A 26,637-nucleotide genomic window follows, 5' to 3' on the forward strand; every position below is an offset into this window, starting at 1 on the left:
CGTCTTCACACACATCATCGTCATCAGCTTCGATTTCTGAGTCCTATGGGTTATCTGGCAGTGAAAATAAAAAATCCAGGATTTCGCTGTTCACAGCTTCTGTAATGAAGATTATAGGTAATTTTTGTAAACCACATGGTGTGCTTTTATTATCACAAAAATTTACAGAAAAACTCTATCTATTTAAAATATGAGTACTGCAATATCGCAACATGAAGGCATTATAAGACGACACAAGGATCACCAGGACACATGTGTCCCACTAATTGCAAATATACTGAAAAAATTTTTAGAAGTAAAATGATTTTTAGAAAATGTAGTTTTTGTTTGTAAAGATCTAAGAAACATGAAAAAGCAATAATGCTTACTTCGGACATTTTTAGAGCAAGAAAACGATGAAAACCGTTTCGACACTGAAGTAACAATGGTTATGACGCGAAAACTCACGCGGCAGCCCATTTAAACAGTCACAGCCTTCTACACAATTACAACCCCAGTGCCTCGATTTCTTTTCCAAGTATAGAAGGACAGTGAACAGATGACAGCACTATACAGAAGTATGTAACCAGCCTCCCAAACTTTTAAAGGTGCATTCACAATTGCCAGAACGTCACTGCCACATCCATCATGTCAAAAGATTCTCCTCTGTAATACAAATGGTGACTTTCACACACGTCGTCACAAGAACGTCATTTCAGGCAATACGATGTTGCATCAAATTTAGGTTTATGGTAGATGATGAACTTTATTTAAAGTAACAGGAGTGACTTGAAATGCTGTCTACTTTGTGAAATAATTGGTCTTTTCAGAGTCTCCAGCATATTGTCACCATACAGATATCATGGCGATTGATTTGAGTGACTACCTTGCTGTTGTATTTACATATTAGTACCATTAAGTCATTCAGCAGCAATGGGTATTCTACCGAATCTACTTTTCCTGACTCATTTAACACTATTTGTAGAGCCACTTTTGAACTTAATAAGCATATACAAATCCTGTTCCTATGAAGTGATGGTTATTAATAATTATATTTGGGCGCATATGAAGAATAAGATGCCAAAATTTACAATGAACTACCAAATCTTTTTTTAAATTGCTATTGAGCGAGATGGCGCAGTGGTTAGCACAATGTACTCGCATTCGGGAGGACAGTGGTTCAAATCTGTCTCCAGCCATCTTGATTTATGTTTTCTATGATTTCCCTAAATTGCTCCAGGCAAATGCTGAGATGGTTCCTTTGAAAGGGCTGAAAGGGCATAGCCAGCTTCTTTCTCAATCCTTTCCTAATCTGATGGGACTGACAACCTTTGGTCCCCTCTCCCAAAATCAACCAATCGACCAACCTTTATATTGCTGAAGTAAAAATATTGCTATGACATGTATGCATACTAAAATCTGTTGTTACTGCTTCTCACCTAAATGTTTGAAGAACAGTAATTATTTCATATATAATTTTGGTTTCTGCAGTCATCTCTAGCTGCTGTATATAGTATGGGATGGTGGGAGAGGTAACTGGGACATTACACCTTCACTGTGTTATTCCTTGTTTTCTACTATCATCTCAGTTATAATTATCAATTTTTTTTAAAAGTAAAAATACCTATTCTCGAATGAGAAAGTATTAGCAGAGTTCAAATGGTGCTGCCTTAAAGGTTGCATGGAAAAAGGCAGAGAAGTGAGGAAGAACTGTTTTGGGTAAAAAAGAGAGCATAAAGCTCAAAATTAGGATTAAAAACAAAAATTAAAACAAATGATCTCAGTATGAAATATATTAATTTATATGCATCTGTTATTTTATTTTCATTTAATTACAACAAAGAACTTAAACAATTAACATAACTGTCTATTGTGCGAGTTATCCATTTCCATACACACCCTTCTAATTATCCTGCTGACTGTTCCCTTGTCTTGAAGTATCCAGTGGACAGAAGGAAATCACCAGAGAGAAAGTACCTGAGTGTCAGTAGTAGCTGGTTTGCTGATGGAATGGAATCATCAGAAAGGAAGAAAATAATTACCTGCGATAATCTGTGATACGCTTCAAGACAAATTTAAAAACACAAGTTGCCAGCCACTCCTTCCACATGTTATGGGTAAGCAGATTCAAAACTTAAGATTCCTGTGATGATGATGAGATCCAATACTTCGAGGATTGTGGGGGACGATGTGGGAGACCCGCACCATCATACTAGGCAAGGTCCTTGTGGAGGTGGTTGGTCATTGCCTTCCTCTGACTGAATGATGATGATGAAGATGACACAACACCACACAGTCATCTCGAGGCAGGAATAATCCCTGACCCCACCAGCAATCAAACCCGGGACCCTGTGCACAGGAAGCAAGAATGCTACTGCAAGACCAAGAGCTGCGAGATTACTGTAAGCTGAACAAAAGTACCAATGCACTTAGAACATACATATAACTATAGTCTTACGTGGATAAAACTAATAACTGGCAACGACAATAGCTGTATTCTATAGGTAAGGAAACGCCATCATCTTCCTTTATTAAAAAGAAAAAAAAAACCACGATGTACTGACTTTCCTGTTAATGGTACTGCTTGTGTAAGGACAAATAATTTACATATTTGGAGGAATAATACTATGTGGGAGATAATTTTTTTGCTCTGAAGCAATAATGGTCCTGTGGTCCTACCATTTTCACTAAAAGGTTGAAGTTATTGACCCAATGGAAGATAAGGGTGAACAATATTTTCTGCTGTAGATGTAACATGGCCGAATGAACTTGTGACATTAGTGTACTATCAGACTTTTTGTTGTATGAAAAATCATAGTGTTTTCGTGTGGTTATGAAAAGGGTGGTAATATAATAGCATCCATGACTAGCGGGGTTTTTCTATTTGATTAGTTCTATTTTGGCACTGGATGCTAAATAAAACGAAGTAGTTCTTTCTAACAATGCAGCACGCTCTAGATAAACGAGACTATTTTGGCAAAAATTGATATTTTTATGCGCCTAGATTATATAAATAAAACGACGGTATATCAGTCACGAAGGTCAGGTATCAAATGCATATTATCTCAAACTGTACCAAATATGTTAAGGAGCACGGAAATAGTTCCACCTATCAGTCATATGCTCCAGTTTCGCACTAACGAGATCACAAATGCAAAGTATGGTTTCCTTCGACAGACGAAATAAATTCAGAATAGTCTTTCATTTGGCCCTGTTTTTTTTTTTATTCTAACAAACAATTGTGGCAAAATGTAGGCATCAGTACCTAATTCTATAACTATTCCTGCCATGGTATACATTTATTTCCAATTAAACTCGCTAATCCAGCGAGTTTATACTCCGGTTAGACGTTATTCCGGGTTGGTATAGCGGATTTCTCGCGAACTGTGTTGTTTTGATCTTCGTGGGCTATGCTACTGTAAATTCTCAACCACTTCACGTTGACGTCGCCGGGCGGTCTGTTCCGTTCTGTTGACGTTTAATTTGAATCACCTTTAAAGAACTAGGGTAGAGACGAGAAATGTATTAGCTCTACGCATGCAAGCAGTTGTTACCAGGATTTTCTTACCCGGGATGTACATGTTGCGCTGTTTCCCGATTGGTTCCCATAGAAATCTACTTAAATTTGTTTTTGTTTTCTTGCGGCTGTAGTGAAGTTCTTTGGTATGGGTAATATCGTTGACGAAGCTAAACGCGGGGTCGCCATTACTGGGTTGAGAGGAAAGAGTTGTGGGTTGTGGTTGATTGTTTAGTGTGTGTGCGTGTGTGGTATTTGTGTTTTCATTTAACAATGGTCGACAAGATAGAAATGAGTTTGGATGATATCATTAAGTCCTCCAAAATGATTAGAGGTAGCGGAAGACGAGGTCGAGGAGGACAAAGAGGGTCCAGTATACCAAGAAGAGGTAGAGGTGGGCCTACTAGGGGAATAGGAGCCGGAAGAAGTCGCCGCGGAATGGTGCGATCAGCGCCTTATTCAAGGGTATTCATTTATACGTATAACTGTTGTTTATTTGATGAATGAATGTCGTTAGTATCAAGTTATCAACTCATAGTTTTGCAGGGAGACATTAACAGCAAATGGCAGCATGATATGTTTGATGGATCCGGGAGCAAGAAGGCGAGAATGAGTTTCGGGGGATCGCTACCCACTGGTGGTCCTGCGAAGTTGTTAGTTGCCAATCTCGATTTTGGTGTGTCGGATTCGGATATACAGGTTAGTCTTAGTGTAAAATGACCTCATGAACTAGGTATTTCTAGTTATCGTCACAACTTTACAAATTCGTGACTGAGCCTTCCAAGAGGTTGCCAGTGTTCATTATGTACTCAGCCTTTAGTTTGTTTGGATCTGGCCGAAGCAGTTTCAACAGACTTCGTTTTGAACTTCTCATAGATTAGTGCTCCTTTAGGGGGCTGATGGGCCTTTCTGTGTGTTCTGTGGAAGATCACGTGTATCAGAAGTCTAGTAACAAATTGTCTGCTTAGAGCAAGGCTTTGTTTACTTACAAATAGATGTGTGTTGTAAAGGTGTTTGTGACAAAATTCCCTTATAAGTAAGTACTTGTGACAAAATTCCCTTATAAGTAAGTACTTTGTAAAGGAAATATTTATGAATGTTGTAGATACTGTTTACAGAGAATATGGTTTGTAAGTGGATGTTCTGTAGGATGGAGGAGTGCATTTTGCTTTAACATTTCGTTAATTTGTCGGCTTTCATTCCTAACCAATAGCAGTATAATGTTAACTTAGTTTGTAGTTAACAATGCAAGTAATAGTGATATTTTCTTTCAGGAACTTTTCTCAGAATTTGGGCCTCTGAAGTCCGCTGCGGTACATTATGACCGTTCTGGTAGGTCACTGGGTACAGCGGATGTTATATTTGAAAGAAAAGCTGATGCAATAAAGGCAATGAAACAGTACAATGGTGTTCCCTTAGATGGTAATTACATTTATATCATTAGTGTTACAAGTGGATTAATAGTCCTGCAAGCTATATTATTTGCTAATTCTTTTAGGCAGAGCAATGCAGATTCAAATGGCAACATCAGAAATACCCTCTGTATTGCGTGGTGTTCGTGTGGGAGGTGGTGGATACGTGCAAAGCCAAAGGTCCCGATTGAGTGGTGGCAGTGGCGGTGGTGGTAGTAGTGGAGGAAGGGGAAGAGGTCGAGGTGGTGAGTTGATTTTTACTTTCCATTTAGCTTTAGTATACACCACGCCATTGTTAGTTATGTGTATTTAAAAAAAATCTGTTAAAGACATGACATATTTGTATTCAATTGTGTTCAAATTATAGGATTTTGTGAGGGTCTGGATTTGAGTAGTCTTGCAAGGAAGAGTGCAGTCGGATAAGCTAGAAGCAACCTGCATTGCTGATACAAAGTGAACTGGAAATACAATGAAGGTTAAACATTCCTTGAAGCAGAATTTGTTTATTTTGCATGTCATTAATGCAAAGGTTGTATAGTTCCTTATCTGAATAGCACAGATTTGATTTGTTCTGTCTGAATAAGGCAATTCAGTTGTTAGAACACCAAAGACAGTTACAGAGTTACTACACTTTAAATCCATAGTCAGTTGTTCTGACTTAAGATTTTCTTCTGGCCTTGTACTTCATTCCTAGTGTACAAATCCTAGCCTTTACATCTTGAATTGTTGCTATGCTAAGACCTCCAGTAACGTTTTTCTTCACTGTTGATACTTGGTTCAGTTAATCTGGGAACTTATTACCATAGATTATTATCTATAGAGTTCCTTTGTAAATCCTATTTAAAGATGAACTTTCTTGTTATTGATGAAAATTAGAATTTTGATAATCTTGTGACCTTTTTTGTTAGATGAGGGTTTCTCTGGTATCTTTTGAAGTAGCTGTCTGTTTAGTGTTTAGTAGAATTTATGTTTGTACGAAGTGGATTCTGGTTTTTCTTTTGCCAGATTGCCTATAACATTTTGTTTCTATATGCCTGTGTTACGGTACAATCTGTTAGTCAATACCCTTCAGGCAAAGAAGCTCGTTATTAAGTTACTCCAGCAATTTCAATTAAATTCCATGATGTTTTTCGTAAGAGATGACAAAAGCAGTTTCTTTCGCTGAGAGTAGATGGCAATAAGTTTTCTACTTAATTTTGTATGATAAGAGTGAGCAGTGAGTTTATTAGCATATGCACATGCTTGTGTTAGTTTAAAAACCTGTTCAGCTTCAACAAATGACTGTATATATAATCTTGGGCAGTGTCTGCCAGTGGGATTGCAGTAGGCCTACTTTGTCCTACAGAAAAATTGAAATTGGAATCTAAGCCTTGTCATAGAAATTTTGCATTGTAGAAACATTGTTAGGTAATAATGGAATCAAATATTTTACGTGCAGACAAAGCAAATTATTTCCCAGTCAGTAATCTTGCAAACATTTATTCAAAATGTCTTGAACTTGGAATAAACAAACCTTTAGACTAATAAAATCACCCTTTTTATTGGTACAGTTGCCAAATTAAGACCAAACACTGTCAGTTCAAGAAATTCGTGAAACACCTTTGAAATATTTTCTTAGTACAATTAATCTTATGCAGATCATCTGATCAGTAATCGTCATCTGGAATCCATGATCACAGTGACTTCTGCAGAAGCTTATATTTGTCTGCTGCAGACTCCTAATACTTTTTCTGGAAAAGCTCTTCATGTTTAAGCATAACACACTTAACGTCTTGAAGTCTGAAAAGACTATTTAAGTTGTTTCTGCTTTCCCAGATAGAAATTAAGTTTTCCTTACATTAACTTAAATTTCTCTACCTGTTAGTTCAAGCTTAAGATTAAATCCGCATCACTTCAGAATCCAGTACCTTCAGGTTTCTGTTTTTGATGGTGATCATAATAATGTATATTTTTCATTTGATTTTTCTATATTTTCAGTGCACAAGAAATGGCTACTTGGATTGCTCTGCACTCTTAATGTAGTTGACTCTAATGCTTCTACTAGCAGCCACTGTTACTGTTTCCTTCTTCTTCCTTTTGTATTGTTTCCAAATTTTTCTTTTCTTTCAGTGCTTTGAGGACTGTATCTTTGTTCTAGTCCGTATTGCTAGTGTCAATTGTTAATTTTTGGTAGTTTTTCAAAAGTTCATGCAGACTTCTGAAGTCACAAAGTTTTAATAAGATGTTTTTAAAAATGCATAACAATTTGTTTTCGAATTTCTGATTCATTGAACCATCAGTTTATTTCCAATGCAGCCACCACTTGTTTCAATGGCCCGAATAGTACCAGGTCAAGTGCTGCATAGTTCTGTCAGCTGGCAAGAACTCACAATCTGTATTTCTGTATTTTGTTCGCACGTTTCCAAAACTTAAAGAGAAATATGATGACAAATTATCGTCAATGAAGACCTCCCTACCTTCTTGAAATTAAGAAAGTGTAGCCATTGAGAGCAATTAGTGAAGATTAGAAAATCTAACCATCCAAGAAGGCTTTTACAATGATGTGCTCCTGTTTAGCTATTTTCCATCAATGTATCCCATAGCTTTGAAGCTCATTAAACTAAAAGTTTCCCTGTAGTACAGCCGTTATCATTGTTAGTATGCAGGTTTTACCATTGTTACATACTATTTCAGATTGTTTGATTCCACATTGTTTATTAACCAGCTTGTCCTTTTAATCTATGAGTCAATTGTATGCTTGCATTTATTGTGGAACTGTTGAGAAAAAATGACTTGGTCCATTTTACTTTCTGATTAAGGTTTTGTCACCCATCCACAGACAAACATATTTAATGATATGCAAAGTCCCAACAGCCTATCTTCTGTGAAAACTGGGTATGTGAGCTGTCATGAATCCAATTATTTAATTTAGTGTTATCTGTGGTATCTTATACCAGTTTGCTGCTCGCTGCTAGATACTTAAGTCGTCTTACAGTAGTCACGATATTCTTTTTCTCCTTGCTGTTTTTCATATTTTCGTGTCTTTCTTGAACAAAGCGAAGTTTTGTAAACAACTAGTTCCTGTAATTAACATTTACCTCTGTTGTTTACGTAGGCCTACTTCACTTTAATATATTTTACATTTGTACTAATGTACAAACCAAAAGCCAAATGGCGAGACTTAGTTCCACAAGAGTTGTGTTGCATAGTCTCTCAAAAAGTTGTGCACTGTGACCGTAACATAAAGAAATTGTGCATCAAAGCTTTAAATAAATATAGAAATTCAAAATGAAATAAATTTTTCTATAGTAAACAAACTATAGAATTACCGTTTAACAATGATTGTCTTGTTATATGCCAGTAAAGGCACCCAAAACACCAGATTTTATGATAAAGACTGAGCTGAGACAACTTATCAAAAATGCAAGCAATGGCAGGAGATGCTTTGCAAAATCTCCAGGGAGAGCTGTCAATTGCACAAAAAATTAGCCTCGCCAAGGATACTCATTCCTTGTAGAAGATCATTATTATTTTTGTGGACTGGTCCAAAGTCTCCTTGAAAGGAGCAAAGTGAAACTTTCAGATGATTCTGCATATTTGTGAGTTATGCTTTAACCCTTTAGACCATCATAATTCAGGGTCATTCCATGCAGATTAAGTGTGATGTTATCATATTTTGATGAAAGTAGGTGTACCTGGTGTCCCTACACAGTTACGAATGAAAAACAATTTTTTCATGATTTAATCAAAAAGTTCTTAAGTCTTGAATTTTCAAATTTTCATTAAAAATTGCCACGCCCTGTAGTTGTATATTGCCATGTTCTCCAGAACCAGAAGCTATACAAATGTGTAAAGTGTCATTAAAAACTTTTAAAAAGTTTTGGTATGAAACATGGAGTTTGAAAAAATTAAATATATTTTAAATTTTGATTTTTTAAAAAAAGAAGCCATTTTAAAAATTTTGAAGAATCCTAAAAAATTCCTTGCCCAATATTCTTGCAATTCTGATAGTTTGATTTTGGGATTATCATGGGATCACATGCTAAAAAATTTTCAAGTTTCATGTGTTGTGTGAAAAATAGTTTTCAAGGAGTGGTCATTCCATGTCAAATGTCCTAGAATAAAAAATAGGCCCCACTTGACCATCCAGATTTGCTTCAAAACTTGTTTTTGTATAGATATGTGTGTGCTAGGTGTATGTGCAAAAATTCCGTGATATCTTTTAATGTGAAGATTTGTACCCTCGTACGACTTACATTGCTGAATGCTACTAAATCATTCAAATTCCTTAGAAATGACTGCCCATTATGATACTTAGTCTGAAAGTGCCTTGTAAAATTTATCGTGAAAGATTCAATCCCTACTTTAATCATTCTCTACTATAAGGGAAAGACAGCTGGATCCTTGATTTTTGGGCTGCTAGCCAACGACCAGTTGCTCACCATACTACACCAGTATCAGCATGTATGAGTAAGTAATTCTGATTTTATTGACCCTTGTTTCAAGTGTCAAACTGAAAATTTCTTGCACGTTTCAAGATCAGTTTTCTATATTGCTATCAACTCTGATCTTCTTTTTATGGACACCACTGAAAAGAGAACATTTTTTGCTACAAGGGACTTGAAATAGATGAATGGTAAATTTCCATATAAATCGTTACAATAGATTGAAAGAAACCTAAGCTGTTATGCTTACCGCATGGATTACAGTGTTGGCAGCTGTTGCACTGGAGAATGTCAAGGCACTTTTGATGTGATTTGTTAGTATAAATTATTTGCAGCATGTTCGTCTGGTGATGTGCGGGTGCAACTGTTTCGTATATGGGTTCCAGAAGCTTCTGGAAATTAGACATGCAGGTGTGACAGTTTCATAGCACAGGGCATAGGTTTCAGCAATAACCGGGTGTGGGATCTGGAAATTTCTGGATATTTAATATGCAGGTACAACAGTTTTATAACAAGACACTAGAAACTTCTGGAATTTTCTGTAATGTTCTCCAGTATTCCCATTTTATACATTCACACTATATAAGATGTAATTTGATTTGGGTATCATTCATGTTTGTAAGCAAATTGTCAATCATTGAATCATTTGTGGTTATTACCTATGAATGTTTATCTTGCAGCTTGGTTGATTCCTTCAATCTATTGTAGAATCTTTGCTGAAGTTACCACCTGTTACGGCTTCAAACAATGGAAATATGGGCATAGGGCAGTGCACCATTGAACAAATAAACAAGTCTGTGTGTCATTTAACTAAGTTTACTTAGCATAAATGCCTTCTGAAGTCAATTAGTAACCTCTCTGAGGAAAATCGGAAATTGCAGGTTCGACGAGTTGGCTCTTAGTTTGATTGTGATGCCATAGTATGTTTACACCATGAACCAGAACTGTTAACCAGCTTTCAGTATCTGCAGAAATCATGCTGCAATCCATTTCAAAAGAAGAATCATGTGTTGAACAATGGTCTGCATCCTATTGATGCTGCAACAGCCAACTTTTTGAAACAACTTACAGCAGTTGATGTTAAGTCTGGACAGCTTTGCCATTCATGTAGAGTTGACATCAATGCAAAAAAAAAAAAAAAAAAAAAAAAAAAAAAAAAAAAAAAAAAAAAAGGCTAAGCCATTGCCATCATCAGTCTGATGATAATGTTACAGTTGCTTCAGACAGCTTGAAATCTAGCATGACAGCATTTGGTTCGTCACCACTAAAATGGCAGCGTGTTTCAAACTGGGATTCTAGTGGATATGCAAAATGAAAGATAAGGCAAGTTCAAATGGTTGTGGGTTCCAAAATTGATGAAATTGGCGGGCTTAAAGCAGATGATGTCATACAACCGCAACTAGGTCAAAAATGCCATGATTGCTCTTCGTACAAAGTGTTCGTCAATAAATTGAAAGTGAAGCTGAAGGTGTCCTCAGCATCTAGAAAATTCAGATCAAAAGTGAGGAAAGGCTTTGCAAGAAGATATTAAGGAAAGTATAGCAAAATTCTGTGACGGCGATGAACTCAGCCGAATCTGCCCTGGAAAAAAAGAACTTTGTTGCCATAAGGACACCAGCTGGCCTAAAAGTTCATATGCAGAAATGTTTGCTGCTTTGTAACTTGAAAGAAGCCTGTCAAGACTATTGCAGACAAAATCTGCCAAATTTGGCTTTTCTAAATTTTGTAAGCTCCTGCCAAAGTGGTGCATCACAGTTGGTTCAGCAGGGACACATTCAGTTTGTGTTTGTACAGCTCATCAGAATGTCAAGTTGATGCTAGCAGCAACTCCAATTAAGAATGACTACAAGAGTTTGTTAGCCAAAACAATTTGCAATATGGATTCAAAAGATTGCATGCTCTGACGATGTGACCAATGCAGTGGATTAGAAGTCTTGGCAAGATTTGTAGGAGCTGCACTTGAAGGGAACGACATTGATGAAGCAGTTGATTACAAGGAATGGATACACATTGATCGAGATACCGTGGAGACAAAGCAGTCAACAATTGAATGAATCCGAAACATTGTGACTAAAATAGTGAATCTCTCACCCCATCATTACATGGCAAAGCATTAAAGCAAGTACATAACAAAAACGAAAGAAAATCTAGAATGTGGAAAGCTGGTTGTTCTGATGGTCTTTTGTAGAAAATTATTCATTTGTTGTGCAGGACACTGTACAAGGCTTCCTTTGGGAAAATAGTCAGGCCACATTACATCTCTTTATTATTTACTACAAATCTTGGGCTGGAAAGATAGTCTCTTAGCTTCTGCATCATCAGTGATTGCTTGCAGCATGATACAGTCACAGTTTGTTTTTTGCTCCAAGCTAATTGATCACCTGCGAATCCACTTTCCTGTTTTCTGCTCCAAGCTAATTGATCACCTGCGAATCCACTTTCCAGTGCTGAAGCACATCAGCTATTTCAGCAATGGATCAGCTGCCGCTTACAAACTTCATGAATCTGTCAGCAGTAAAATGACTTTAGTATCAGTGCAGAATGGAACTTCTTAGTCACAAGCCATGGAAAGTCTCCATCTGGTGGTGTTGCAGGAACAACAAAGCGATTAGCAGGAAGAGCAAGTCTGCACCGGCCAGCTTCAGATCAAATTCTAACACCAAGTGATCTGTTCAGATTTTGTGGCAAACAAGTTCACGGAATCAAATTCCTCATTATCACAAAGGAAGAAATTAATGCTGCAATATCTTTACAAGAAATGGTATTTGAAAATAGTTACAGGGACCAGAGAAAACCACTGCTTCAAACCAATCAATGAAAAGCTGTTACAAATTAGAAGAGTTTCCAATAACAGTGTCATTTATTGCAAGTGTTTATCAATCAGTATACTTCTCGAGTGTTCCAATTGACAGCATCCAATCTGGGCAATATGTAGCCTGCATTTAACACAGCAAATGTTGGATTGGAAACATCTGTGACACATCATTGGAAGAACGAGATACCTTCGTTGGTGTCATGCATCTACTCTCCAACTAATTCATTCCATTGGCCCCTAAGGAAGTACACCTGCTAGATCCCAATCGACATTTTGCCACCTCCAATTGCCAATTCCATGGGTTGTAGGTACGCTTAGCATTGAAGAGAATTTTAGAGCCATGAAAATGATTTCATGAGCCCTGGCAACAGATTTATGATGCTTGGTTCATTTTGTGAACTTATTGCTTTATGTTCACAACAATGTTGTTTAATCATCTTTGTATGCCATTCATTAAAGCTATTCTGCCAATCACGCAGTATGTGCAAAAGCTAAGGTATATTTGAAGCTAGTTTAAAAGCGTTATATGGAAAATTACTATTCTAATTTTTAATGTTCCTTGTAGCAAAAAGTCAGTTAAAAGGAGGTCTCATATGATAGCCATATTTTTAAAAAAAAGTGGTGCTGAAAAATGCTGTAAATGTTCAGTTTTTGATTTGACACTTGAGGCAAAGGTCAATAAAACGAGAACTATATACTCATAAATGCTAATGCTGGTATAGTATAGTGAAACATGGTTGTTGGCTAGAAGCTCAAAAATAAAGGTCATAGCTGCTTTTCCCTTATAGTAAAAGATACTTAAAGTATGGCTTAAATCTTTAGCAATAAATTTTACAAGGCACTTTCAAACCAAGTAGCATAAGGGACACTAATTTTTGAGCAATTTGAGTTCTACAGCCACATTCAGCACAAAAAGTTCGCTAGTGTACAAAAATTCAAGATGATAAATGTCACAACAGATGCATAAAGCTATACCCAAGTTGGCCAAATTATTCACCCTGTGCACTTTACGATTTGGTATGGGTCCACAAAGGTGCCCCTAGCTGTGGAACCACTGAGAGAATTTAGCTAGAATTTTAGACAGCGGAGGAAAACATACATATGTATACATCACAAATTTTTAACAGAATCTCAGGTGGTAGTGATGTGGAATGACCCAGAGGTTCTACATTAAGAAATAACCAAATTAATTACAAAAGGTTACTTACTATTGACATTTATGAACACTTGTGTCTCTCACAATTTCTTTTAAATTGGAATTAACTGTAAAGGCTATGTTGGTTTTGACCATGTCATTTTCAGGCAAGGCGTATATTCGGCCTGTTGAAGTCTCCTTACATAGAACATCCACCAGTTGAATCCACATAACATTTGGCTTCTCCGGGTATGCGAAAGAAGGTTGTGGATCACATAGATGAAGAAATGTCACCTTCAGTTCATCTTCATCTTTCCCAAAAATGTATGCAAGCTACCACTTGTTGTTATACTTCATATTCATGTACCTATTCTTACGCCAGTGACAGTGTTTCTTGGGATTTGGTGGTCAGCGTACTTTCATATCTAGCTGAATAAAAATTTTTGGGTGTTGTATTGTACAACATAGGTATGTCTTTGCATGCTACCATTTGCCAAACAAACAAAAAAAAAACCTCGTTTCAGTATCTTGGCCCGTTTATGAAAAATGACGGTTTTTGATCATCACATGATTCCTGATCTGCACCACTTGTGAATATCTATTGGGTATAAAAAGCAAAATATTGAGAATGAAATAACTTTGCTCTCAATTTTAAATAAAATTTTGATATATTGTCTGGATTTTATTTGTTGCGTTGTATCAGCTAAAATTATCCATACAAGAAATCTATGCAGTGTGATTTTTATCTCTCAAACTCTTCAAAATTTTGTTCAATGCTTTACTCAGTTTGTTACTGCACAGTAACTCTAAGAAGCAACAAAAAGAAATTTAATCCTGTATTGAGTGAAGATATCAAATAAGACGTTAAAAAATCTATTTTTTTCGCCGTCAGTCCACATAAAATTGTATAATCAGTGTTTCACAATGGCTGGGACGCTGTCTTTCAGCGCAAGCGAGCTGTATAACAAAAGCAGCACTCGGCACGGAATGAAGAGAGCATGTCTGTAGCAGCATTCATTATCTCAATTCTTATTGCTTTTTCCTGATGCTGGACTTCTTTAATAGGTGTTAAAAGGTACGAAACTCAAAAAGGAAGAATGTAGAATTAAAAGAAGTCCATTTATGTCAAATTTGCCCCATATACTTCGAAACGTTACTTTTTTTTAAAAAAGGGCAAGTAGATGACACATAAACAACTAGCAGAAATTCTGCAATGATACTGTGTGCTACCGTTCAGAGGATGGCACAAATTTTATGTTGCAGTTGCGCAATTTGCCGTATGGTGTCATCTGTCTCAACTGATGTGATTGAGGCATGCATTAATATAGTAAACTTACTCCTTGTACAACCTAATCCCATAATGAGACTTTCAGAGGCATAAGAGTGTAGTGCAAGGAAATTTTGTGACAGTTCAAAACTTTAAGTGTGGCTTTTTTAGAAAATTAAAATTCAAAATTTATTTAAATTGAAAAAGAAAATTAATCTTAGTGACTCAGATGGATAGAGTGTCTATGTATACAGGAGATCATGGGTTAGAGTCCTGATCGGGACACACATTTTCAACTGTCCCTGTTGATGTATATCAACACCTGTCGGCTGCGTAGGGTCTTGATTTAATTATCATTTCATTTTAGAGCGCTGCATGGCATATTTTTGGGCGCTCTCTTGCCAAATTCAACCCAAACAATCCCGTCAGTGACATCATGTGGCTGGCTGTATAGTCTCCCTCAAGACATTCTACAGAAGATTAATGAAAACTGTAAAAGTAGCTTGAAGTAAACATAAGCACAGGATCCTGAAACTGATATCTTCTAGTTTTGACCTCCGACAGTTACAGACATGTATTATCAGGTTTGGGATCCTGTGTGAAAAAAGCTTTATCAGGTTTAGCAAATTGTGGTGAAGAAACACTCCCTTTGCTGCTATTGCTCGGCTATCGGGTGTGACACCCTACGATAGTGGGGATGCTGGTTTTCTCACTTTAAAACGAACCAGCAGCAGTTGACCAATCACAGCAACACTTACACTAGACCGTCGCTAATCTTGCCATTCCTGGCACGTGTGGCTGCCGGATTCGGGGAAGTGCTGGATTGTGGAGTGTTTGAAGTTTATTTTAGTCATTTATTTTGTTTTTTATTTATTTTGAAAACATAGGGTATCTAGTGTACTGTACTTTATTAAGCCAAAGGATACAGTTTTTAAACATAGAGAGTAGACTTTATTAAATCCAAAAATACATTAATTTTCAAAGAAAACGTAGTCCTTGAATGTGTACTGTACATAGTCAGATCACTCACTATGAAACGTCCCTAATTTTTAACTGTCACAATGATGATATGCAAAGGTGGCATGCTTTAGTACGCAGCCACTTTACAAGCATTGCATCGGTACTGCATGTATCTGGCTGTTGCATAATGTACTCGAGGAAGACCTTGGCAGCTTCAACATCAACAGTGTGAGAAATCTTCATGCGCTCTCCTCCTGTGTCCTCTTTTTCATCACTTTCATCATTACTTTCTTGCACGCTTTTGATTATTTCTTCATCTGTTAAAGTTTGGTCCGTATCACGTTTTTCCTCATTCAGCCACTTAGTAAAATCTTCATTATAAATTTCTTCTCCTCCTGGGAGGTTGTGGAACATGCCATTGTACAAAGTAATTGATAATTCCGAATTGACTAGCTCATCGCTGTCACTCACTACTGGATCCAACTCGGCATCAATGAATGGCCACAATTTTCTCCACCTCTTCATTATGGTAGTGCTCTCCACTTTATCCCATGCTTCAGCTGCTTAGGGACTGCCACGTATGTTAATTGCTTTCTGCACCTGCAGCATAGTTTCGATGAAGTTGTTTTCACTTTCATTCAGCAAGGAGAAGAGAAGTGAATGTTGATAATGACGTTTAATTGATTCCAAAATTCCCTTGTCCATGGGCTGAATTAGGGCTATCACATTGGGTGGAAGAAAGTGTGCTTGTACATGTACACCACCAGACTTTAGAGAAACATCTGAAGGATGACTGGGAACATTGTCAATTATAAGGATAGTTCTTTTCTCACTGCTGGTACAAATCTTTCATGGAACCACCTAGAGAATCCCCCCTGTGGGTCCGGGGGTTAGAATAGGCCCGAGGTATTCCTGCCTGTCGTAAGAGGCGACTAAAAGGAGTCCCTCCCCCTCAAGGGGGTAGCTAGTGCCTGCGTCCGTAGACGGACGGTTCCACGACCTGTATTTGCGATCATTTTGGTTTGTTCGCTTCTTCTGGTTTCTTCATTCCTTTGATTGGTTCCTTTCTTTGTTTTTCTCCATCTCACTGTCTTACTTCCTCTTTCCCTTGCCGTCTTTCCCTTGCCGTCTTTCCCTTGCCGTCTTTCCCTTGCCGTCTTTCCCTTGCCGTCTTTCCCTTGCCGTCTTTCCCTTGCCGTCTTTCCCTTGCCGTCTTTCCCTTGCCGTCTTTCCCTTGCCGTCTTTCCCTTGCCGTCTTTCCCTTGCCGTCTTTCCCTTGCCTTCTCTGGTCTCCGCCTCAGCGTTTGAGACAGTCTGTCCTTTCTTTCCCCCTCTCCTTTCTTTTTCCTCTTCTTCCTTCCTCCCTGTGCGTGCCTGAAGGCCGACCCACGCATTCACACACGTTGCTGGTGACGGGGTAACGTGTAATTCCCTGCCCTGGGTAGACAAGTAAGGCACGCACGTACCCCCTGGTAAAGGCCAGGCCCGGGGAGGGGTGATTGCCTGAGCTGACACCTTCCGTCCATGCCGATTGGTCCCTCCGTCCGTTTCTTGGGAGGTGTGATCTGAGGTGTGAACAATCACCTAAGGCGGGAGTGCCCTCTGAGAGGGTCCCCACAAGGAAGGAGCACACCATCGGAGATGCTGGCAATCATGGGGATTCCTCCACAATGGATTTCTCTTCTTCTTCTCCCTCGACTTCTGCCCAAAAACGGAAACTTGACCAGCCAGCAGTGACAAAAGTACTACCGCCTGCCCCCACAGTTCCTCGTAGTTTCTCAATCTGAGGACAGAAAAGATGCCATAGCCGGATTGGTCAAGTCTTGTACCAGGTTGCGTAACGGTACCTTGTTACTAGAAACTGAGAGGGCCTTTCAAGCACAAAAACTGCTTTGGGCCACACTCCTGTACACTTTCCATGTCCGGATGGAGGCTCACTGCACTTTAAATTCGTCTCGTGGTGTGGTATATACTAGATCACTTGACGGATTGACGCACGAGGCGATTCAGTCTTTCCTCACTGAGCAAGGCGTGACGGCTGTCCATAGGGTCATGAAAAAGGTCGACCTTGTACCGACCCGGACACTTTCTTGACCTTTGATAGCATTCAGATGCCGTCGCGCATCAAAGCGGGCTACGAAGTTATTTCTGTTCGCCCCTATGTCCCGACACCTGCGCGCTGCTACCAGTGTCAGCGTTTCAATCACACTCGCCAGTCTCGTTCTAACGCGGCTAAATGTCATTTGTGGCAGGGATACCCATGAGGGTGACTGTCCACGTCCGTCTATTTGCAAGTAGGAAGCCCGCGCTGCTCCCAGCGGGGAAATACAGTACTGTCCTCGCCTCTCCTCGGACTACCAGGGAGGTGGCGACGCAGACATGCAATCTGACCTACAGCACTACGGTCGTCCGTTCGGCCAGTACTAAGATCGCCCGGTCGATGTCTCCTCCCGTCACCCCTCAGACACAAGCCCCTTTATTGGCTTCTGCCAAGACGAAGACCCAGAAGTCAGATGTACGGGAACCGTCTCGTGCAGATTTCCTACGTACCTCGAACTGCCGGCCATTGACCAATACTTTCACAAAATGACCTTCCAAGAAGGCTCATAGGAAGCACTGTTCTCCTTCCCCTCCACGGCGCATTTCTTCTACTGCGCCACCCAGCCGTTGCTGCCCCAGGCAGTCATCCATTTCGCCTGGCCGCACCGCTGGTAGCCGAACATCTGGCCGTTCACCAGCGGAGGAAGCTCCCCCTCCCGGCCGTCTTAACAAGATGGCCGATGAACCTATAGAACAAATGGACGATGACTGTCTGACTACTGCTAGCGGCGGGAGTGCTCGCTCGAAGCCAGACCCTCAGCGGCCTTCGAGATAACCCCTTCTTGCATCTTCTTCTTCTCACGATGTCACTTATTCACTGGAATATTCGCAGCATTCGCTCCAACCGAGAGGACTTAAAGCTGCTGCACCGCTTGCACCGTTCGCTCGTCGTAGCCCTCCAGGATACGAAGCTATGCCCATGCGATCACATTGCCTTGGCACGCTACACCTCTGTGTGTTTTGACCTACCCCCTGTTGCAGATATTCCGGCTCATGGAGGGGTTATGTTGCTGGTCTGGGATGATATCTACTATGATCCCATCACATTGCACACCGGCCTGCAGCCACTTTTACATTTTCCATTTGTACCATTTACACTCCATCGTTGTCTGCCATTACCAGGGCAGACATGATGCAAATTATTGCTCAGCTACGTGCACCATTTTTGTTAACTGGAGACTTCAATGCTCACCATCCTCTTTGGGGCTCTCCAGCATCCTGTCCGAGGAGCTCCCTGTTAGCAGACGTTTTTAACCAGCTCAATCTTGTCTGCCTCAATACTGGCGCCCCTACTTTTCTTTCAGACACAGCTCACACCTACTCCCATTTAGACCTCTCTGTATGTACTACCCAACTTGCACACCGGTTTGAGTGGTATGCACTTTCTGATACATATTCGAGTGACCACTTCCCGTGTGTTATCCATCTCCTGCATCGTACCCCCTCTCCGTGCTCAACTAGTTGGAACATCTCCAAAGCGGACTGGGGGCTCTTCTTTTCCAGGACGTCCTTTCAGGATAAACCCTTCACAAGCTGCGATAGTCAGGCCGCACACCTCACGGAAGTCATTCTCACTGCTGCTGAATATTCCATCCCTCACACTACTACTTCTCCACGTTGCGTACCTGTCCCCTGGTGGATCGCAGCATATAGAGATGCTTTACGTGCTCGTCGACATGCATTACGCACCTTTAAACACCACCCTAGAGTGGCGAATTATTTCAATTATAAACGATTACGTGCGCAGTGTCGTCGTATTAAAGAAAGCAAGAAAGCCAGTTGGGGTGCTTTCACAACCACCTTCAACAGTTTTACTCCTGCCTGTGCCGGCTATCTGGCACTAAGGTCCACTCACCAGTTTCTGACTTGACGGTCGCGAATGACATCCTTGTGGCCCATGAGGATGTCTCCAATGCCTTCGACCGCTTTTTCGCAGAGGTTTCGAGCTCCGCTCATTACCACCCTGCCTTCCTCCCCCGAAAACAGGCAGAGGAGGCTAGGCCGCCTAACTTCCACTCCTCGAATCGTGAAAGTTATAATGCCCCATTCACCATGCCGGTGCTCAAATATGCACTTGCCCGGTCACGGTCCTCCGCTCCAGGGCCTGATTTTATTCATATTCAGATGCTGAAGAACCTTTCTCCTGCGGGTAAAGGTTTCCTTCTTTGTACTTACAATCGCATCTGGATTGAGGGACATGTTCCCGCATTCTGGCGTGAGTCTATTGTTGTACCGATTCCTAAGCCGGGGAAGGACAAGCACTTGCCTTCCAGTTATCGACCCATTTCGCTTACCAGCTGTATCTGTAAGGTGATGGAGCGAATGGTTAACTCTCGTTTGGTTTGGCTGCTCGAATCTCGACGCCTACTTACCAATGTACAACGTGGATTTTGTAGGCGCCGCTCTGCTGTCGACCATCTGGTTACCTTGTCGACCTTCATTACGAATAACTTCTTGCGGAAGCGCCCGACCGCTGCTGTGTTCTTTGATTTGGAGAAGGGCTGGCATTCTCCGCACCATGCATACATGGGGCCTTCGCGGTCGCCTCCCTCTTTTTATTCGTTCCTTTTTAATGGATCGACAGTTCAGGGTACGTGTGGGTTCTGTCCTGTCACACCTTTCGCCAGGAGAATGGGGTGCCACAGGGCTCAGTTTTGAGGGTCGCTCTCTTCGCCGTAGCGATCAATCCAATCATGGATTGCCTCCCAGCTGATGTATCAGGCTCCATTTTCGTGGACGATATTACCATCTATTGCAGCGCGCAGCGCACATGTTTCCTGGATTGCTGTCTTCAGCGTTCTCTTGACTGTCTTTACTCCTGGAGTGTCGCCAATGGCTTCCGTTTTTCTGCCGAGAAGACGGTCTGTATTAACTTCTGGCTCTACAAAGAGTTTCTCCCACCGTCCTTATGGCTCGGTCTCGTTGCTCTCCCATTCGTGGAGACAACAAAATTTTAAGTCTTACATTTGACAGGAAACTTAGCTGGTCTCCACATGTCATATTTGGCTGCCCGTTGTACCCGTTCTCTAAATGTCCTCCGTGTTCTCAGTGGTATGTCGTGGGGCGTGGATCGAACCGTCCTACTTCGCCTATATCGATCGATCGTCCGCTCCAAGATGGATTATGGGAGCTTCGTATACTCCTCTGCACGGCCGTCCATCTTACGCCGCCTCAACTCCATACAACATCGGGGTTTACGTCTTGCGATCGGAGTGTTTTATACTAGTCCCGTCGAGAGTCTTCATGCTGAAGCCGGTGAATTGCCACTCACTCACCCTCGCGACATATTGCTTTGTCGTTATGCCTGTCAGCTACTGTCAATGCCCGACCACCCATCGTATCGTTCCTTTTTTGACGACTCTCTCGACCGTCAATACGGGTTGTATGTCTCTGCCCTGCTACCCCCTGGAGTTCGCTTTCGTCGCCTCCTTCAACACCTTGACTTTTCACTCCCTGCAACTTTTAGAGTGGACGAGAGCCACACGCCACCTTGGCTCCAGGCTCAGGTTCGCGTTCACCTTGACCTCAGCTCGCTCCCGAAGGAAGTTACTGCCGGTTCGGTATACCACTCCCGTTTTGTCGAACTTCGTTCGAAGTTCATTAATACGACCTTCATTTATACAGATGGCTCTAAGACCAATGACGGGGTCGGGTGTTTTTTATTGTTGGGGCACAAAGTTTCAAATACCGGCTACATGGCCATTGTTCGGTCTTCACAGCTGAGCTCTTTGCCCTCTACCAGGCTGTTCTTTACATCTGCTGCCACCGACATTCTGCTTATGTCATCTGCTTCGATTCTCTGAGCGCCATCCAGAGCCTCAGTGATCCGTATCCGGTTCACCCTTTCGTGCACCAGATCCAACGCTCTCTTCAGCAGCTGGTGGACGACGGGTCTCCAGTTAGATTTATGTGGGTTCCTGGCCATGTCGGTATCCGTGGGAACGAAGCTGCAGATGCCGCGGCCAAGGCTGCAGTCCTCCAGCCTCAGGCGGCTTCTTGTTGTGTCCCTTCATCAGATTGTAGCAGGGTCATTTGTCGGCGCATTTTATCGTTGTAGTATGCCGATTGGGCTGCACTTACGGACAACAAGCTTCCGGTGTTGAAACCTCTTCCCACGGCTTGGACGTCCTCCTCGTGTCCTTCTCGGTGGGAGGAGGTCGTTTTGGCCTGGCTATGAATTGGACACTGCCGGTTCAGCCATCGCCATCTGCTGACAGCTGCGCCGGAGCTGTTCTGTCCATGTGGGCAATTGCTGGCGGTCCATCACATTTTAACGTCCTGTCCAGATTTTACTACACTGCGTCTTGATCTTGGCCTGCCGTGTACTCTGGATGCCATTTTAGAGAATGACCCAGGAGCTGCTGCTCGCGTTCTTCGTTTTATCAACTTGACACACCTGTCTAAGGACGTTTGATTATGCTTTTTTTTAATCCTACGCCTGTTAATACGTCTTTTATAGTGTTGTCCTTTTTAGTTGCTGTTTTAACCTTGTGCCTCGCGGTGCATTCTTAACTTAGTCAGGGCGCTAATGACCATTGTAGTTGTGCGCCCTAAAACCACAAAAAAAACAACACTAGAGAATATTGGTCTGTCCATCCACACTTCCTACTAAGTGCAATACTGCGCTGGTAGAGTATTTGTCAGTGTGTTGAAAACAGTGTAGATGTTGGGATTTTCCAATCATCGTAAGCAGTAGTTTATGACTCCCATTTGCATTACAACACGCCATTAATGTTACGCGCTGTTTCTGTTGGTTGTAACCACGAGCTGCCTTCTTGTTCTTGGCAGCTAATGGTTTTGAAGAAAGCATCTTGTAAAAAGTCCTGCTTCAACAGCATTAAACAAGGCATCAGCAGTTAAATCTTCTTCCTTTACCATCTTTCCTATCTTGCTTACAAACTCATAAAAATCTGTATTGTTAGCTGAGCTACTTTCCCTGGTGACTGTCAGCTGCTGAATGTAATGTCGTTTTTTTCCTGTTTGATAGTCAACCTTCGCTCACTGCAAACAAGTTACTACCGCCGATTAGTTTGTTAAATGCAGCTTCTTTTTCCGCTATAATCAGGCCATTGACTGTAATTCCTGTACTGTGTTGTTGTATGGAGCATCTATAAACAGCTATGTCCAGTTCTTCATTCTCACTCTTCCACATAACCTTCCATTTTCGCAACTCACTATCCATTTGTGTTGGGTACTGTGGAATAACATCTTTTTTTTATGTCATAAATAGCTGCTCCTCCAACATTGAACTTGGCAGCAGTGGCTCTCTGTGAAGAACCTCGATTTAACTTAATTATAATTTCGAGTTTCTGCTTGAGGTCTAGTGTAATGTGTTTCCTTTTAGAAGACATGAGTGAAAACTGTAAAGAAAGCTACAATTTCAAATACAGAATATAAATCATTTTTAAACTAAGCATTGTTGAGCATGATAATTCATTGTGCACATATTTTTGGATAGCGCTGGGTTACTCAGAGGCCAGATTAACAAGAGTCTAGTGTATATACAAATTTACTTACACTAATGTTAGACATAAGCTGCGATTTATGCTAACACAAAGTACCCTATACTTTAGACAAGAATTAAACTAGCACATCTATAGCATTACAAAATAAAATTACATAATAATAATTCTCTGTAACATGAACCATTCCAAAAAATATCAGGAAGGCTGCTGTGAATTAATGCAATGTAACAATGGTGTAAAACCTTAGGGCTGTTTATACGATGTGTGCTGCAGCTGTTACCCAACAGCTTTACTGCTATGACCTCCACTGCCTTAGTAATGCGCAGGTAGACTGTGAAGTTAATAGCTACTTTGATTCTGTTTGGTTATAGAAGAAAAACAAACTGGAATATGGCGTGATGAGTCGTCAATAGTCATGCTAACAAATTTGAAATCTGACAAGGGATACTTAACAACTGTTGTTGATTTGACAGATTACAACTTTGTTGCCCACTTGCGTGACATCTTTTACATGGGTTTTAGGACAACACAGTGGGAGCAGAAAAATCTCACCTTTCCCACTGTCAGAGATAGATCGAGGGAGAGAGAGAGATTGGGAGGGGGGGGGGGGGGAGCGAGATAGATGGAGGGAGAGAGATAGATAGTTTGGGAGGGGGGGCTCCAGGATTCTGTGCACAGGTTTGTCTGCTTACAGCTGCCAAGTACCCTGCAAAGCAAAGGAGAAGTCAATTTTTTCATTACAGTTGATTTCATCGGCTGCAGCATGTCAGACACTGTATCTTGAGAGCACAGTATCTTGAGAGCACAGTTGGAGAGAAAACTATTGAACAGCCAACAGAAGTTCCTGGTTTGGAGCTATCAGTGAACACTACCATATGTGTCATACGGTGGGGGTTAGTAGTATTGTTAAAGGAAGTGGTTGTTATACGTGACGTGGGAGGACAGATTGTGGGCAATTGGTCAATGAGGGTTGAAATTCTTTCAGTGGGGACACGAGAACCAGCCACAATGGGACATCCAGTATTATTGGGTTTATGGTTTTTGGGGAGCATGTAGGTCAGTGTGTGGGGTATCATGGGGAAGGGGAGGAAAACGTATTAGAGGAGAGCTTCTAGGAACGGCCTAAGGCTTTAAGCTGGAATTGCAAGTTGTGTTGGACTTCACTTGTAGCTAAGAGAAAAAATAGACTACCCTGTGGCATACCATAATGTGCTTGATTTTAGTGGGTGCCTCACTACCCAAGCCACCTGGATCTTGCCCTCCACCCCCGTCTTTTTCTGCTCCTGTAATTATCGCAGCCTGAACCTACAGTAACCTACTGTTCCTACACCTTCCACCCAACAGTTTCAATCTCTTCTGTCCTGTCACCTCCTCCCCATTCTCGTCTCCCACTGTCTTTGCATGCCACCCTCTGCTCATGTTCCCAGTTTTCCGCACCTCCCTGCCCCACATCATCCTGACACTGCACTTGTTGGCAGTCTAGTCACTATGCACACTGTTAGACAGCAACTACCCCCCCCCCCCCCCAAAAAAAAAAAAATCTTAGGCTGCTATCCCTTCCCCACCTCCTGAATGTTGCTGCTTCTATCTCACGTGACTGTTGCAATCTGATCTGAGCTGCCAGAGTCGGTCGTCGTGTGTGTGTGTGTGTGTGTGTGTGTGTGTGTGTGTGTGTGTGTGTGTGTGTGTGTGCGTGTGTGAATGAATGGAGTGTTTCTTTTTCTAATGAAGACTGTGAATTATGACTGTCTGCAACTGAACATGTCATCTTTGCAGTATATAGCATTCTATCTTTTCCTATGTTGTTAATACATTACCATCTCATCATATATTGGGAGATGAATAACTGCCATCAGCATGTTCTTGTGAGTAGCTATCATAAGAAAAGGCTAAATAAAAAAGATGTTAAGGGGTGTTTGTCACATAGCCATTGCTGGCATTTAATTTCATATAACATACAGTTCCTCACAGAAAATATAAAAATTGTTTTAAGCTTTATATTGAATACACCCTTACTGCAAACACTTGAGATGTGTAAAAATTGTTCTGTTTTGTGTTTAGGCCTACGCCGTGGTGGAAGAGGTGGTCCAAGAAACCAGTCAAGATCACTTCCTACAGCTGAGGAGCTGGATGCTGAATTAGATGCCTATGTAAACAAAATTAAGTAACAGATGGAAACCTTGTGCCATTGTGGAAAAGATATAGAGTGAATGTGTGAAGCTGACATACCTGCCTTTCGCAGTTTAGCGTTTGACTGACTGTTCAATTTTGCGTGCAGTTAATGTACACATTGGATTGAAGACTTTACAATAGAGATGTAACAAGAGTTTCTGCGTGATGCTGGAGGATTTGCTGGTAGATAATTTTACATGGATAATGTCTGGGTTTTGATCTCCTTGAATACCTGTTGTAATGTTTCAGGACATACTGTGAAGCGAATTATACTGAATTTCTACCATGTTAAATAAAATATTTTCTCATTGTTAAAATTACTGCCATGTATTAAGCAAGTGGAATATTCTAACTCTGGTTTAGTTTTACAGCTGAACTGACTGCATAGCTATTTTGTACATCTGAACTTTCCAACATACATTGCTTTCATAAATCATATACCCTGCAATACAAAGCACCAAATATTTTATTACATGGATCTTTTATTTATTTATAGCACTTACATTACTTTAGCTCCTGACTTTTGTCGCCACACTATATTTAAAAAAATATTGAAAATTGATACATTTTTACAACTCCTAAATACTGGTGACAAAACAACAATGAAACTGTTTGTTTGTAGTGAATTAATATTACATGGTGTGTGTTCTTTTATATGATGTGCTAACATGAGTGAATGGTGATTTTTGTGGTCCTGTATAAAATTATGGAGTAAGTTGACACAGTGGATCGTAATTTCTGAAATACAGACTTGCTCTTTGCTAGAGTCTTTTGTAGATTTTAAGGTGATCATACAGCCTCACCTTCAGTCCTTACAGTGTGTGGTGTGCTGCCATCAGGCAGCCACAGTGGAAAACTAACACAACATATTACCAATATGTGGCTATGCATGATAAATAGCTTTGAGTGCAACTGTTGACAAGGTTTTCAGTACCTTGTTTTGTAAAATACAGTCCTCAAATTGTAATGTTTTATACTAAACGTATATAAATATAGAACAAGGGATTTCATCAGTTTGATATTAAATAAATCTGTTGTGTGAAACTGTTGCACATAGTTTTTGTTTTAACCAGTTACTGAAATACCAGAATATTGAACCCATAAAATAAATGTAATATGTAGAAATATATAACTGAAATGTGACCCAAAGATGTAAATAGTCACAGAATATTACAAAGACTTATTTAAAAGAAAGGCTTCTATTGTGCAGGGTTTTGTGTAGGACACTGCAGTTTGATGATGCATTAAAAGCTGAACCTTGCGTGAACTACATAAAGAAGTTGACTATATTTCAAAAATCATTGCATTATATTTTTAAAAAAGCTGTTGCACATGTCCAACATTCAGTTGTTGCAAATATGTTTGCAAGAAAATTCCCACTTTTCTCCTAA

At 40.5% G+C, this 26,637-nt stretch overlaps 1 protein-coding gene across 1 annotated transcript; it reads left to right on the forward strand.

Moving 5' to 3' along the window:
- The first annotated feature begins 3,329 nt into the window (after window positions 1-3,329).
- On the forward strand, window positions 3,330-26,295 carry LOC126351051 (THO complex subunit 4). Its single transcript, XM_050002571.1, has 5 exons — window positions 3,330-3,961; window positions 4,043-4,195; window positions 4,771-4,918; window positions 4,995-5,153; window positions 25,136-26,295. The coding sequence occupies exons 1-5, from the start codon at window positions 3,770-3,772 to the stop codon at window positions 25,240-25,242; spliced, it is 759 nt and encodes a 252-aa protein (XP_049858528.1). The 5' UTR covers window positions 3,330-3,769; the 3' UTR covers window positions 25,243-26,295.
- The last annotated feature ends 342 nt before the right edge of the window (window positions 26,296-26,637 follow it).

This window comes from Schistocerca gregaria, chromosome 1, assembly GCF_023897955.1.
Source record: "Schistocerca gregaria isolate iqSchGreg1 chromosome 1, iqSchGreg1.2, whole genome shotgun sequence".
NCBI lineage: Eukaryota > Metazoa > Arthropoda > Insecta > Orthoptera > Acrididae > Schistocerca > Schistocerca gregaria.

What these genes read in the sequence shown, in the direction of transcription:
- LOC126351051 (XM_050002571.1), top strand. Translation starts at nt 3,770, where the DNA reads ATGGTCGACAAGATAGAAATGAGTTTGGATGATATCATTAAGTCCTCC. An exon ending in TGTCGGATTCGGATATACAG is followed by an intron (nt 4,196 to 4,770) that starts GTTAGTCTTAGT and finishes ATTTTCTTTCAG; the next exon opens with GAACTTTTCTCAGAATTTGG. An exon ending in AAGGGGAAGAGGTCGAGGTG is followed by an intron (nt 5,154 to 25,135) that starts GTGAGTTGATTT and finishes TTTTGTGTTTAG; the next exon opens with GCCTACGCCGTGGTGGAAGA.